This window comes from Myotis nattereri, assembly GCF_964212035.1.
Source record: "Myotis nattereri genome assembly, chromosome: 4".
Taxonomy (NCBI): domain Eukaryota; kingdom Metazoa; phylum Chordata; class Mammalia; order Chiroptera; family Vespertilionidae; genus Myotis; species Myotis nattereri.
Window position 1 is genome coordinate 78,800,732 of NC_138079.1, and position 15,555 is coordinate 78,816,286.

At 48.6% G+C, this 15,555-nt stretch overlaps 1 protein-coding gene and 1 long non-coding RNA gene across 4 annotated transcripts in view; one reads left to right on the top strand and one right to left on the bottom strand.

Moving 5' to 3' along the window:
- The window catches only part of LOC308517503, a 102,582-nt gene that overhangs the window by 40,322 nt on the left and 46,705 nt on the right, over window positions 1-15,555 (bottom strand). For 2 of the 3 annotated variants that reach the window (XR_013995832.1, XR_013995834.1), the window contains one exon: window positions 8,285-8,422. This is a non-coding gene — a long non-coding RNA (uncharacterized lncRNA). Of the gene's footprint in view, window positions 1-5,549; window positions 5,715-8,284; window positions 8,423-15,555 lie in introns of those variants that run through there. The other variant, XR_013995833.1, reaches the window with a different exon arrangement.
- LOC308518076 (WD repeat-containing protein 20-like) lies at window positions 2,079-3,752 on the top strand (the record flags this gene model as incomplete). The annotated part of the gene is given in 3 exon segments (XM_081089659.1): window positions 2,079-3,062; window positions 3,067-3,573; window positions 3,579-3,752. Coding segments are annotated over 3 exon segments (1,356 nt in total). The 5' UTR covers window positions 2,079-2,387.

Here is a 15,555-nt window from a genome sequence, read left to right on the forward strand (position 1 = left end):
CAATAGCCAGTAACACATTATCAAATCTACTTGCCCAGATTCAACCAACCTCTGGTTTCTAAGAGCCCTAAGTCTTACAGGGTGCACTGATGCACATGGATAGTTAAGGCAGGACACAGTGGTGGATCATTAAAGTCATGTAGGAAAGCTATTGGAGTTCTAAGAAAGGAAACCTCCTAGTCAGGGCATTCTGGACAGGATTCACAAAAACAGTATTGGCCTGAAGTCAACCCAAGATCTGCATTTAGTGAGGTTGGGTGGACGGAGAAGGGAAGATGAAGGGTAGCATTCAAATCCTAGACAAGACTTTACATGGTGAGTGACTAGATGCCTCCACTGAGATATAACCTCCATGACCCCTCATTTCCTGTTTAGAGCTGAGTGGTGGCAAGTGAATTTTCACTTAGAAGCAGCATTTCTCTCCTTTAGAACATAGATCCCAGACTCACAGAAACAAAGGTAACAACCCATAGCTTTCTGACAACATCAGTTTAATTCAAGCCAAGATCTCTTTTCCTTAAAGACCATCAATTAGAGCTTGCAAGTTCTGAATCTATTAAACATTTTCAAGCCAGAGAAACTTACTAAGGATGTATTTTATACATAGCTGTTCTAATTGCTATGTTTCTTCAGAAGCTGGGTCCAAGGCCTGCTCTCTTTCAGGCCTGCTCATATTTCTTGGCCTTCTTCAGCTCTAGGCTGACTGCTGTCCATGTTGCCACCTCATCTAGTGTTTAAAAGAAAGAACTGGAGCACTTAGAGCTGGGCGGTCAGGCTGTCACCACATTCAGCTTTTAGAACATGTTTAAAGCATCTGATTTCACTTTTACAGATGCAACAAGCCAGAAAAGTTAAGATCACACAGCTAGTAAATAGTATCAGCTGGTTTTACCTCCTCCTCTGACTCCTACTATACACACCCAGAAAAACAGTCAATCTTCCTCCCAAAGGAAAGGAAGATCATGTACACCCTGGCAGGCCAGATTCTCAGCATCCATTGCCCTGAGTCTGAGCACAGTTTCATTGGTGCTGATTAGTTTCCGAGGAGCAGGCCTGAGCCTTCCAATGTGGGGATCCAAGCGAGACTGGGGACTTGAAGGTGACTCCCATGCCCCAGACATCCCTGACTATTTTAAGTTAGGGAATCAGTCCATATGTCATTCAAGTCTTGATCCAGTTCCAAGAGTTTTAGTTGGACACCAGACTAAGGGAGAATAAAATTGAAAACAACCCTTTTCTCTTTATATCAAGCAAAACCCACAGACTTGATAGCATTGAGCATCCTGGGGAAATGATCTAACTTTTATAGATAAACTAAAGGTCCAGTGCATGACATCCATGCACTGGGGGGCGGGGGGGTTCCCTCGGCCCAGCCTGCGCCCTCTCGTAGTCCAGAACCCCTCGGGGGATGTCTGCCTACTGGCTTAAGCCCGCTCCCCCCCACCCCCGGCGATCGGGCCTAAGCTGGCAGTCAGACACCCCTCTCACAGTCTGGGGCTCTCGCAGTCCGGGAACCTTTGCTCCTTATCGCCCCCCGCAGCAGAGGCAGGAGAGGCTCCCGCCACCACCGCTGCACTCACCAGCCGTGAACCCGGCTTCTGGTTGAGCAGCATTCCCCGTGGGAGCGCACTGACCACCAGGGGGCAGCTTCTGAATTGAGTGTCTGCCCCCTGGTGGTCAATGAGCATCACAGTTCCACTGTTTGGTCGATTTGCATATTAGGGTTTTATTATATAGGATGAGTGTTAGGTTGAAGACTTTTTAAATATTAATTATAAGGAAGCTAATATGTATTAAGATACTTCTGGTTTCCCCACAAAAGACCCTGAATAGCCACAGAAATCTTGAGGAAAAACAAAGATGGAGGAATCACACTTCCTGATATCACACTATACTACAAGGCCATAGTAATCAAAACAGCATGGTAATGGCATAAGAACAGACATTATAGATCAATGCAACAGACCCCACAGCTATATAGTGAATTAATATTTTCAAAAAGAGGTAAGAACAGCCCTAACTGGTTTAACTCAGTGGATAGAGCATCGGCCTATGGACTGAAAGGTCCCAGGTTCGATGCGGGCACATCCCCAGTGGGGGAGTGGGGGGGGGAATGCAGGAGGCAGCTGATCGATGTCTCTGTCCCATCAATGTTTCTGACTCTCTATCCCTCTCCCTTCCTCTCTGTAAAAAGTCAATAAAAGTTATTTAAAAAAAAAAAAAGAGGTAAGAACATATAAAGACAGTCTAATTAATAAATGGTGTTAGGAAAACTGGACACATAAATGCAAAAAAAAAAATGAAACTAGACCACCTTCTTACACTATGTACAAGAATAAACTCAAAATGAGTTAAAGAGCTCTTCTTCTGGCACCCCTATAATTCGGATGTTGGCTGCTGACTTGAGTAAACCAATAGATAAAAGGATATACAAAGGAACACAGCCTACTTGTCATGACTTCAACCACTTAACAGCCACAGCAGAAAGTGTCTCTCTCCTAGTGGGCTTTTCTGCAGGCCAAGTCCAGCTTATAGACCCAATCAAAAAAGAAACTAGCAAACTATTTAATGAGGAAAGCTCTTGTCAGCACTTGTGGAAGGTGGATTGGAATGAAGAAAGAGAGAATGAAGGTAGCAAGACCAGTGAGGAGGCTCTAGTAACTGTCCAGAGACTAATAGACAAGTCACGAGTAACCTGTGTCAAATGGGTTCCCGGTTCGGAAAGCCTTTTCCTAGTAGCCCATTCGAGTGGGAACATGTACCTGTACAATGTGGAGCACTCTTGTGGCACCACAGCCCCCCACTACCAGCTCCTGAAGCAGGGCGAGAGCTTCGCCGTGCACACTTGCAAGAGCAAATCCACGAGGAACCCTCTCCTCAAGTGGACGGTGGGCGAGGGGGCCCTCAACGAGTTTGCTTTCGCCCCAGATGGCAAGTTCTTGGCGTGCGTGAGCCAGGACGGGTTTCTGCAGGTGTTCAACTTTGACTCTGTGGAGCTGCACGGCACCATGAAAAGCTACTTTGGAGGCTTGCTGTGCGTGTGTTGGAGCCCGGAAGGCAAGTACGGGGGGCGAGGATGATCTGGTGACAGTCTGGTCTTTTGTAGACGGCCGAGTGATAGCTCGAGGCCACGGGCACAAGTCCTGGGTCAGCGTGGTGGCGTTAGACCCCTACACCACGAGCGTAGAAGAAAGCGACCCTATGGAGTTCAGTGGCAGTGACGAGGACTTCCAGGACCTGCTCCACTTTGGCAGAGACCGAGCAAACAGTACCCAGTCCAGGCTGTCCAAGCGGAATTCCACGGAGAGCCGCCCCGTCAGTGTCACGTATCGGTTTGGCTCTGTGGGCCCGGACACGCAGCTCTGCTTGTGGGACCTCACGGAAGATATCCTTTTCCCTCACCAGCCCCTCTCCAGGGCACGGACACACACAAATGTCATGAATGCCACAAGCCCTCCAGCCGGGAGCACTGGGAACAGCGTCTCGACGCCTGGCAGCTCTGCGCCCCCCCCCCCCCCCCCCCCCCCCCCCCCCCCGCCACCGTGGTCCAGTAGCCTCCCACATCCCACTGTCTCCAAGCCGGCAGCAAGAGCAACGTTGCCGCTGGGGCCATCGCTAAATGCATCAGAGCCATACTTTTGGATACTGCATGCCATGTAATTCTGAATCATTTGATAATTCACCTTAGAACGTTTAAAAATATAATCAAACTAATTGCCAGCCAAGTCCGTCACCCTCCTGGGAGTATATAGAGTCCCGAGGTGAGCGCTCCTGTCTTAGACTATTTCGATTTTAGGAAAATCATGACAGTGTGGGGAAACAATGAATTAAAAAGCTAAAATTAAAATTTCTGCTTTAACTGGAATATTTTTGCTTAACTACTCAATTAGAAAATTGCACACCTGATCAGAGCGTGTTCAGCACGGACGGCCACTGACTGTCATTTATAGTCCAGTTTTTTATCTTAATCATAAAATGTTTAGGAATCTATGAAATTTAACTTTAGGAACAAAGCATTCAGCAGGGTTGATTGATATTATTTTTACATTGTTCTGGCAATCCACAGAAAGAGAAGAGCCTTAATTTTTAAAACCCATTTTAGTCATTTTATGACAATTAAAATTGTTTAATAAACATCTTTTTTCAAAGAAAAAAAATGAGTTAAAGACATACATATAAGACTTGAAACTACAAAATTCTATAAGAAAAAATAGGCAGCATAATCTCAGATATTTCTCTTAGTAATGTTTTTTCTGATATATCTTCTCGGGCAAGGAAAATAAAAGAAAAAAATAAACAAATATAACTACATCAAACTAAAAGTTTTTGCATAGCAAAAGAAAACATCAACAAAATGAAAAGACAACTCACTGAATGGTAAAACATATTCACCAGTGATACATCTGATAAGGCATAAATTTATAAAGAACTCACACAACTCAATACCAAAAAACAATAGACACTTCTCCGAAGAGGACATATGCATGGCCAATAGACATATGAAAATATGCTCAACCCCACTAATCATCAGAGAAATGCAAATTAAAATCACCATGAAATGGCACCTCACACCTATCAGAATGGCTATCATCAATAAAATAACAAACAACAATTGTTGGCCAACGATGTGGACAAAAGGGAACCCTAGTACACTGCTGGTGGGAATGCAGACTGGTGCAACCATTACGGAAAACAGTATGGAGTTTCCTCAAAAAATTAAATATGTAACTGCCATTTGACCCAGTGATCCCATTTCCATGAATATATCCTAAGAAAACTGAAACACCAATCAGAAAGAATGCATGCACCCCTATTTTTATAGCAGCACCATTTACAATAGCTAAGATCTGGAAACAGCCCAAGTGCCCATCAGTAGATGAGTGAATAAAAAAAGCTGTGGTACATTTACACCATGGAATACTATACAGCAGTAAAAAAAGAAGAATCTCTTACCCTTTGAGACAGCATGGAGGGACCTAGAGGGTATTATGCTAAGCAAAATAAGCCAGTCAGAGAAAGAGAAGTATTACATGATCTCATTCGTATGTGGAATCTAATGAACAAAATAAACCGTTGAACAAAATAGATCCAGAGATATAGAAGCATGGAATAGACTGTTGAATCTCAGAGGGAAGGCAGGGGGTAGGGTGAGGGGTGAGGTAGTGGGGGAAGGGAAGAGATCAACCGAAGAACTTGTATGCTTATATGCATAACCCATAGACACAGACAGTACTGGTGAAGGCCTGGGGTGGGGGGCAGGGGCAAGCTAGAAGAGGGCAATGGGAGAAAAAAGGGGACATATGTAATACTTTCAACAATAAAGACTTTTTAAAAAAATATGACTATCAATTGGATTCTGAGATTCATATTTAAATGAGAAGCTATAGCCTATATCTTAAGAGATAAGACAAGGTATTTTATAAGTCTGGAATAAGCTATTATTATGGGCCTATTTCAGGAAGCAATGACCAAGACACGTTGATTACGTGACAAAAAAAATTAGTCATTTAGGGTAAAATGAGGCAACATTAATAGTAAGGTAGAGTTACCTCCATTTTGCAGGTGAGGAAGCTCTTTCAGACATCATTTCCCACAGAGACCCAGAGTTCCCACAGCTGTTATACATATCAGAACCAGGACTTCGGTCTAGAACAAGGACTTTGTGTCCATGCTTGGGATCACCAAGCGTTGCCACCAACAAGCTGTAACAGGATCTGATTAGGAAAACACCAAGTCACCACCATGAGTGACACAACACATGGGGTGAGGGAAGCTGGGGAAGCACATGTTTTAGGCAATGGAAACAGTGGAGGCTGCCTGTGAAATACTCCGCTGCATGTTGCCACCTCATTACTGTTCCACCCACTGTTAGTGGCCCAACCAGCTCCGTTCATGAGACTGTCTGCTTGTGCATAAGAGGCTGGTGTGGTACCAGGGGAGAAAATACTTTTGCTTTTGAGGAGACACAAGGCAGAGTCTAGTTCTAGAACTGTTGCCATGGGAACCATTCAGCCTTCTGCCACACCCCCAAAATATAGCCATAAGGAACCTGGGAAGTGGATCCTGGGGTTTAGAGAGCAACCACCTTCCTTCAAATCAAATACCAAGTGGAAGGCCCCTGATGGCATAAGCCAGTGGTTCTCAACCTTCTGGACCTTTAAATAGTTCCTCATGTTGTGACCCAACCATAAAATTATTTTCGTTGCTACTTCATAACTGTAATGTTGCTACTGTTATGAATCGTAATGCAAATATCTGATATGCAGGATGGTCTTAGGCGACCCCTGTGAAAGGGTCGTTCGACCGCCAAAGGGGTCGCGACCCACAGGTTGAGAACCGCTGGCATAAGCAGAGAAAGCTCACTTCAGATGGGACAGGGTCCTCCCCGCTCCCCGAGGCGTCTTGAAGGAGCAGTTTGAAAGTCACAGACTTGGCCAAACCACTTCATTGGGGGACAGTCTGCAAAGCCAGCTGCAAAGCAAACCTCCTGGCTTCCACAGGCTTCTCTAGTCACAGCTCAGAGGGTGCTTCCTTCCTCTCGCGTTGCTATTTGTAGCACCCAGGAGAGCAGGCTACCCGTCAGCCTTTCCAGTGGTTTCTCTCAGTTTGATCCAGAAAAAGCCCAACTGGCTCTTTACACAAACATCACCCACTGAGGGGCTTTATTGCACACTTACACACACACACACACACACAGGCTCACGCCAGCTCTGCTGGTTCCCACTCTCTGAGAGCCTGCCCTGGTGTCAGGTGGCAGAGGCCCAGGCCAGGGCCCCTGGCCAGACTTTGCTAATGACCCTGAGTCACTCACTCTGGCTGGAGCATCACAGGCCATGTTGTTTTCTTTCTGTTTTTCCAGATCCAGCCAATCTGTGACTGTGAGCATCTTTCATGAACTAAGAACCGTTAAATTAAGACCTAGCTCAGTACCCAAGAGTTGGCTTTCCTAAAGCAGTATTTTCCTGATTCAACGTTAACACACACAGCTTCAGAAAATTAAGCTCTTCATAAATGTGTTGATCGTTAACTCCCAACAACCCCACTCCTCCTCCAAGTAACCTCACACCACCCGCCACACACCCCAGCCGCTCTGCTCCTGTGCGGGGTGCTGACTACAGAAGAGGAGCCTGATACATGGTTTGGGGACACGTTTCTCACTACAGATAGTGTGGACATCCTTTGATGTTAGTATGTTCAGACCTACATCACTAACGGTCACTTGTTCAAACGAAGTAGTGTTCGTTTTAAGCTAAATTAACTACACATGGAGTTGGAGTGAGTGAGGTTTATTCCCCAGGAAAAATGGAGCAGAACTCTGCTCCAAGGTGCACAGGTCAGCAAGCTGGTCGGGGGCGGGGGGGTTCCCCAGGAACGGGGCCCCCCTCGGCATTCTTTGGCTCCCCAAAGGGTTTTACCAACATGGATAAGATAGGTCCACACAACATGTGTGATGCAGGGGGACACACAGCCAGGCCTCTCTCCAGGGCTTATGCTGGCCCAGAGGGGAGGCCGGTGTCACAGCCAGGAAGGAGGCAGGGGGCCAGGCTTTGTGGGAGGGCGCAGGATCGAGTGGACAAGCCCCACAGGTGAAAATATCCGGAGGCATAGTTCAGGGAGAGGGAACACAGCAAAGGCACGGGGAGCCCAGATCCACGGGCTGCTGTGGTCACACACAGCTCCACATACCCTGCAAGCCCTCCCCTGGTTTCTGCAGGGCAAACAGAGACACCCAACATGTACCACACCCTCCTTACCCATCCTGGAGACAAGCCGAGGGCCAATGAGCACAGTTTCTGTAAACTGAGGCAGAGTTCAACAGGAGAGACCAGGCCCAGGCTGCCTGGGAGCCACCCTCCTAACAGACATGGCTTTCGGGAGGTGAGAATGCAGCAGCCTCGCCCGGCCCCCAGACAGCTCTGTGGTCACTGCCCAAACAAGGCAAGGTGTCAATACCAGATAGAGAGCTGAGGGAGGACACAGCCACACCTGGAGCCTCCACACACACACACTCACGCACAGGAACAGGCCACCCCTGTTCCTCACTCACCGGTCAGGGAGCCGTAGCCTCCAGCCCTAGGGTCAGCCTTTAATGCCCCTGGAAGGTGCAAGGGTTTTAGGGCATTGGCCCTTCCCCTTAGGGCTGGTGTCTGACCAGCCAATAGTCCTTAGCCCTGGATGTCACCGGAGTCACGTGGGGAGCTCCGAACACCTGCACCTGAGCCGGCCCAGAGGTCTGCAGGTGATTCTCATGTCCCAAAGCCGGAGCCTCAGAAGCACCACGTACCTTCAGGCTCTGCAGCTGCAGCCTCTTGAGACATTCAGATGAACTATCAAAGGCGATGGGCAAGGATCTCCCTCCAGAAAGGGTTTGCATTCTGGGTGTTTCAGGCTTCTGGGATCTGGCTAATTGAGAGGCTTCGTCCTAAAATGGAGTATTAAGCTTAAAAGTGCTGTTGAACAGGTAACAAAAGCTTATTCTTAAGGCAGGCAAGACAGTTGGGTGGTAGTGAGAATAAGTCTCCTTTGTATTGAAATGGAAATAAAAACAAAATTTCATGTATTTATTCAACAAATATGTATTGAGTTCCCACTGTGTGCCAGGCCCTGACATGCAACAGTGAACAAGACGATCTGGTCCCCACACTCCCTTCAGGAGCAGAGATGGCCCTCCCAGCAGAGTGGGAACAGTACAGCAATAGCACAGGGTGGGGAGGTCAGGGAGGGCTTACTGGAGGAGGTGATACCAGGGCAAGTCCTCAGGAAAAGCGGGATTCACACTGAGGAAGATACTCCAGGCAGAGGGAAGAGCATAGGAAAAGGCACTGCATGGTTCCCCTGGAAACAGGCCCTTCGGATTGCCAGACGGAGTCAGGTGCCAGGGCAAAGATAGGCTGGTGGGCAGGGGAGGGGGACAGTGGGAGCTGTCCACTCTGGTCCAGGCAGTAAGGGGATTCACTGTCTGTAGGGAGATTTAAACCAATGACAAAACTGACTACAAGTCTGTTTGCTTTTCATTATCATCACTAAAGGCCCAGTGCATGAATTCGTGCATGGGTGGAGTCCGGCCGGCCTGGCCCTGATCAGGGCAGATCTGGCTGGGCTTGTTGGGAGGAGGAGATGGCGGCAGGAGGTTGGCTGGCTGGCCCACCATGATCAGGGACCAATCAGGGCAGAGCCAACCGGCGGGGAGGGGCTGTGGGCACTTGGCTGGTGGGCCCTGCCTCCGATTGGGGTGGGGGGGACATTTGGGGGCTGGGCCAGCCACGGGGAGGGGCTGTGGGTTGTGGGCCAGCTGGCCCCACCCCTGATTGGTGTGGAGGGGGGGTAGATCAGGGGCAGAGCTGGCTGGGGGGAGGAGCCTCAGGCCGATCAGGGTGGTGGGGGCTAATCAGAGGTGGGGCTGGCCATGGGGAGGGGCTGTGGGTGGTGGGCCAGCCAGCCCAGCCCCTGAATGTTGTGGGAGGGGGGCTGATGTGGTTGGCCAGCCCTGCCCCTAATCGGGGTAGGGGGCCAATCTGGGGTGGGGCTGGGTGGAGGGAGGGGCTGCAGGAGGTTGGCCCGCCGGTCCCGCCCCCTATTGGATTAGAGGGGTGATCAGGGGTGGGGCCATCCAGGGGGAGGGGCCACAGGAAGTTGGCCGCTGGCCCCACCCACAATCGGTCAGTTCGCTGGCCACAGTGGGCATCATAGCAACCGGTCATTCTGGTCGTTACAGCATTCCAGTCGCAGGCTTTTTATATATATAGATAAGCCAGAAATTCTGAACAGTGCTGGTGAGCGGCACCCGCCTCCTCACTCAGTCTCTGAGCACATTTGCACCTGTCCCGAGGGCAGCAGGGAGCCCGAGAGGCCTCAGCAGGTTATGCGCCTGTTTACTTTTTTACTATGGAAAAGTTCCAAGTCCATGAAAGTAAAGAGAACGGTACCAACGAATCTCTAGTACTGGTCACCTCGGTCCAATGATCACTAACACCATCTTCTTTCTTCTCCCCGCACCTTTTTCATCTTGCCCTTACTGTTTTTTGTTGGTATGTTTTAAAGGAAATCTCAGACATCATATGATTTCACCCACAAATAGAAAGATTTTAAAAATTAAAACCAAAATACCGCAACCACACCTAACAAAATCAGCAATCATTCTGGCTTGTCATTGTGGGATATTCAGGCTAGCCTTGGGGAGGCAGGAGGGGAATTCCTTCCCGGGTAGGGCTGCACAGAGGAGGAGCAGACAGGAGGTGGCCTTCCGTATCAGTATGGCTATCGGTGTCGATTACTGAGTGGAGAGAGGAGGCTGTGACCCCAGGACGCTCTGGCTATGGCAGGTGAGGGGTGTGAAGAAGTCAGGCTCTGAGTGGGTGAAGCGTGGAGTTCAGGACAGCACCCTCACACCCAGGTGCCTGAAGGACGAGGTGGGGTTCAGCAAAGACCAGTGGGCTCAGAGCTGTGCAGGACTCAGTGACCCATTGTAGGTGGTAGTGGGTGACAACGAAAGAGACGCATAAACTGATGCTATGTTTTCAAACCGAGGTGGGTGGTGAGTGGTGGTGTCAGAAGAGGGGGTTTCAGGATGATGTGTGGAGACCTGACCTCTGCAGGATCCGAGGCTCTCGAGGGATTACCCCAGACCCCCTGCTCTGTCCACACCGCTCCACCTCCACCTGGGACCCAGGCCCAACGGCATTCCTCTCAGCGTGTCACATCAGCCCTGCTTTAGCTCGTGCCCCTTCAGGATTGCCCCACATCCAGCTGGAAACTCCTTTAAACACTAAGTCCGGTTATACCACTTTGCTGCTCACACACTCCAGTGCTCCCCAACATCCCCATAATCCCCATGAGGCCCTTCCTGCTCTGCTCCCCCCCCCCCCCCCCCAGTTCTGTGTTTTCTTACCTCACTCCCGCCACTCTCCCACCTTGGCCTCTTCACTGTCCCTCACACACATCAGGCCTTTGCTCCTGCTGTTCCCTGGGCCTCCCTCACTCCCTTCAGTCTCCGTTCCTGGTCACCCCATCTCACACTGAACTTCACCCCAATCCTCTATTCCCATCTGAGTTTCTTCACTTTATCGTTGTCCCCAGCAGCACTTGTTAGCATGTGAAATGCAGTACATTTACTTGCTTATTTCCCAACTCCTGCTGCCCCACCCCCAGCAAAATAGAAGGTAGGCTCCAAGAGGACAGGGGTTTTGTTCAGGCTCTATTCCCAGGAGGAGTCCTTGCTTGTCATATTTGTTGAATGCTTAGAGGGCATGCTGGCACCGCAGCCAGGCCCGCCCCTTGCCCCCGCTGTGTTGCGGTGACCCTCCCCCATCACCCAGGATGTTCCTAGGATATACGGTGGGCAGTACTTCTACCCTTCCCAAACCAAGCATCCAGCCAGTGTCCTTTGAATAAATCTAACCAGCTCACCACTACGGCCACAGCTGCCACCTAAAGGTCATGGAAAAGCACTTTGGATGGAGCCGAGTCCTCAGATGGAAGTCACGGCATTCTCCGCTACTCCTGAGCCCCGGTCACACGTAAGGGCCACACTGTCCACCCAGACTGGGATCCTGATGTCGGCCTCCCCTCTCCCATCTGCTTCCTCTATCAGGCCTACCCTCCACTGAGCCCTGCTCCTCCGCCTTCCCAACCTCTGCTCGAGCTGATCCCTGGGGGCCACTGGCCCAGCAGCACTTCCCTACAATGCCTTTCCAACAAACTCTTACATTAAATTCTTGTGATCAAATTACATGAATGGGGTTGTTGCCTGGTTTGTTCAGGCCACCTTGACTCCTCTGATACTGTAGTAGCAATTACCAATCCCATTTCACAGAGTGGGAAACTGAGGCTGCCAGCATCGATATGACTTGCCCAACATTACATGATGGGAAAGGCCGGGTCTGTGTGGCCCCATTTTTGCCTCAATGCTCTACTCAATCCCTGTGCTGGGATCATGCCTGACTTTTTTTCTGTGGTGGTAAAATTCACATACAATTTACCATTTTAACCATTTTTTGAGTGTACAGTTCAGTAGCATTAAGTGCATTAATATTGTGCAACCATCGTCACCACCCATCTACAGAACTCTTTCATCTTGCAAAACCAACTCTGTGCCCATTAAACACTAACTCCCCACTCCCACACCCCCCCAGCTCCTGGAGTCCACCACTACTTTCTGTCTCTATGAATTTGACTACTCCAGGTACCTCATATAAGTGAAATCATACAAAATGTGACCTTTTGTGACTGGCTTATTTCACTTAGTATAATGACCTCAAGATTCATCCATGTTGTACAGCTGTATCAGGATTCCCTTCCTTTGATTACTGTCTATAAAACAAGAACATGTTTGCGTTGTTTTTGTAGCATCATTACTACTGTATTTACAGTGGCAAGCACAGGTATAGGGTGGGAGGAGTGGTCCCCCTGACAGGGGCCAGTATTTGTCATTGCTATACTACTAATTTATAATGGCCAGTGTAGGACGTTTAAAAAGCAGACTAATTTCTGCTCAGGTTTCATTATTGTTTTTAAATTTCCTACAATCAATGCACTCCCTTGTTGCCCATATCCCTGACTGACCAACTGCTCTCACCACCCCCCAACTTGGTACATCCCTGGTTATTTATAAATTAGAGGCCCGATGCACGAAATTCGTGCAAGAGCAGGCCTTCGTAGCCCTGCCAGCTTCGTCCGGAAGGTTGTCTGGAAGGTCATCCGGATGGTCGTTCCACTGTTCAGCCATTTGGTCAATTTGCATATTATGCTTTTATTATTATAGATGCCTATTTGTTATATTATTAAAAGGGTTTTTTAAAAGGACCCCAGAATTGGAGAGTGGATTTCACAGTTCCTCAGGGGATTCAGGGAAGGTTTCATGCTTGAGGTAAATCTTTGGGACTCCACTGGCTCCTGGCAAATACAGCTGTCAAAACCTTTGGCCTCGCCCTAAGCCAGGGGTGGGCAAACTTTTTGACTCGAGGGGCACAATGGGTTCTTAAACTGGACCGGAGGGCCGGAACAAAAGCATGGATGGAGTGTTTGTGTGAACTAATATAAATTCAAAGTAAACATCATTACATAAAAGGGTACGGTCTTTTTTTTTTTTTTAGTTTTATTCATTTCAAACAGGCCAGATCCAGCCCACGGGCCGTAGTTTGCCCACGGCTGCCCTAACCGGTTTGGCTCAGTGTATAGAGTGTCGGTCTGCGGACTCAAGGGTCCTGGGTTCGATTCCGGTCGGGCGCATGTACCTTGGTTGCAGGCACATCCCCAGTGGGGAATGTGCAGGAGGCAGCTGATCGATCTTTCTCTCTCATCGATGTTTCTAACTCTCTATCCCTCTCTCTTCCTCTCTGTAAAAAATCAATAAAATATATTTTTTAAAAACACACAAAAAAACCTTTGGCCTCTGTGTGTACGAGTTTTTGGGGGTGTGGGTCTGTGTGTCTGTGTGTATCTATCTGTTGTGCTCACATGTGTCAGAAAGTCCCCGGGATCCTTAAGGAGCTAATTTTAGACTCTTAGCCCAGAACCAGGAGATGAGGAGGAAAGGAGATATTAAGGAAAGAAAAAGGCAGGTGGAAAGACAGCAAGGGAAACTGAAGGCTGATAATTTACCAGGTCTGGGGGCTCTCTGGTAAAATCAGAACCTGAATCCCTCAATACAGGAGTTATATCCCAAAAGTGTCATTCTGTTTTATGGGCCAGTTCACTCCCATCACTCCCGTTTTCTTTCACCTGGTTGTCTTACGAGCTTTTGTTCTGGGGATGTGGGAGTGGTCTATAGAATGTTCTCCTCGTTGGGCCTCTGAACAGCAGAATCACACATTGTACCCAGAATCCACGGCCATGTCTGGCTTTCTCCTGATACCATGTGACCCCAGGAGCTGGGCTGTGGACAAGGCTCCATCCAGGAGAAGCCACTGGGCACCTACTCTCTGTTGGCCTCTGCGAGGTTCAGGAGTGAACCAGGCAGGGCTCCTGCTGCCAAGGAACCTGGAACTCACAGCTGTCATTACTTGGGCACCTGGGCTGGAATAATCGCATAGGGCCTGTTTGTCCACTGTTAACAACTCACTTGCGTACCAACCTGGTGAAATAGATGCTATTATCCCAGATAAGGAAGTGAGGTGGGTATTCAAAGATAACACTGTGTGTCCATTATGATGCTTCCCCCTTTCTGCGATGGCTCCATGGGGGGACAAGCTGTCTTCATTGAGTACACAAGAATAAGGTCAAGGTTCACTCCAGCTGGGTCCCTGACCCCAAAGGGAGCATCATAAATATGTGCTTTATGGATGAATGGGTGAATGAATGAATGAATGGATGGATAAGCAATGATGATGGATGACTGGATGGACAAGCAGATGGAAGAACAAATGATGGATGATGAAGGGATAGTGTGGTAAATGTTTCCCTCCACGTCCCGCGTGGTTCAGGGTTCAGGATCTGGAAGAGGAGCCGCACACAAATGGAAGAGAAAAGACAAGAGATAATTTTGAAATATTGGGGGGCCAGGTGGGTAAGTCCAACTCAAGAGGGAAGACTTACACTGGTGCTCAGGCCGCACCAACCTTTTATTTGGTTCGGGATCCACCCATAGTATAGCCCTTAGGCAGGGAGGTTCCAGTGACACACAGACTATTCTTATCAATAAGGATTTACATGACTAAAGGTGAAGAGGTTGCTTCAGCTACCATTATCTGGATTAACAGAGGTGGTGCACAGCTCTGACCTTTGCTAGGGCTTCAAAGGTCACCAGCCTTCCGGGTTCTCTGTCTACACCTCTCTGCTAGTGAAGACAATAGACGGTTTCCCACAGAATAGGTGAATGGATGATAGGCAGATGAATGGACAGATGTATGGGTGGATAATGTATGGCTGATGGAAGGATGGGATGGATAAATGAATGAGAGATTACCCCGCTGAGTTGGGGTTTGACTCCACCTGAGCTCTTCAAACGCTGGGCTTTATTTGACCTTGGGAGACTGATTCACAGAAAGTAAGGAGACTTTCTCCTTTGGAAAAATAAGAATAAGTATTTCTTGATCAAGAGGAATGATGCTAGGGAGGAGGAGATGAAAGTTGGAAAGATTTGTAGATATTTTCAAAATAAAGTAAAAAACTATACTTTAGTGCCAAGTAATATCAAATTGAGATATAAATCTAAATGCAGTATGAAAAAGACAGAAATGCGGCTGGAGAAATCCTTCAGCAGTCTTGACCACAATATTTCTGAGACCCCATAGAATTCATGATTAAGTAGGAAATCTCCAGTTTGCTTGGAATCTGAGACTTCAAACTGGGCTGAGTTTGGAGAACTCCTTGTCTAGGTCCCACGTTGTCTCTGGCCCAATTCCAGAGCATGTGTTCAGAGGAGCCTGTCCCAGTCCCCATCTCCATGTCAGAGCCTATGAGGAAGCTTCCGCCAGTGGCTGCTCAGGCTCTCCAGCCCTGAGGTGACCCTGCAGAATTCCAAGGGTCCCTGGAGGAAGGGGCTATTTCTGGGCCCAGGCTCTGGGTCCATGTTTGGTCTTCAAGGAGCACACTGTGAACTGTCTTTCACCTGCCAAG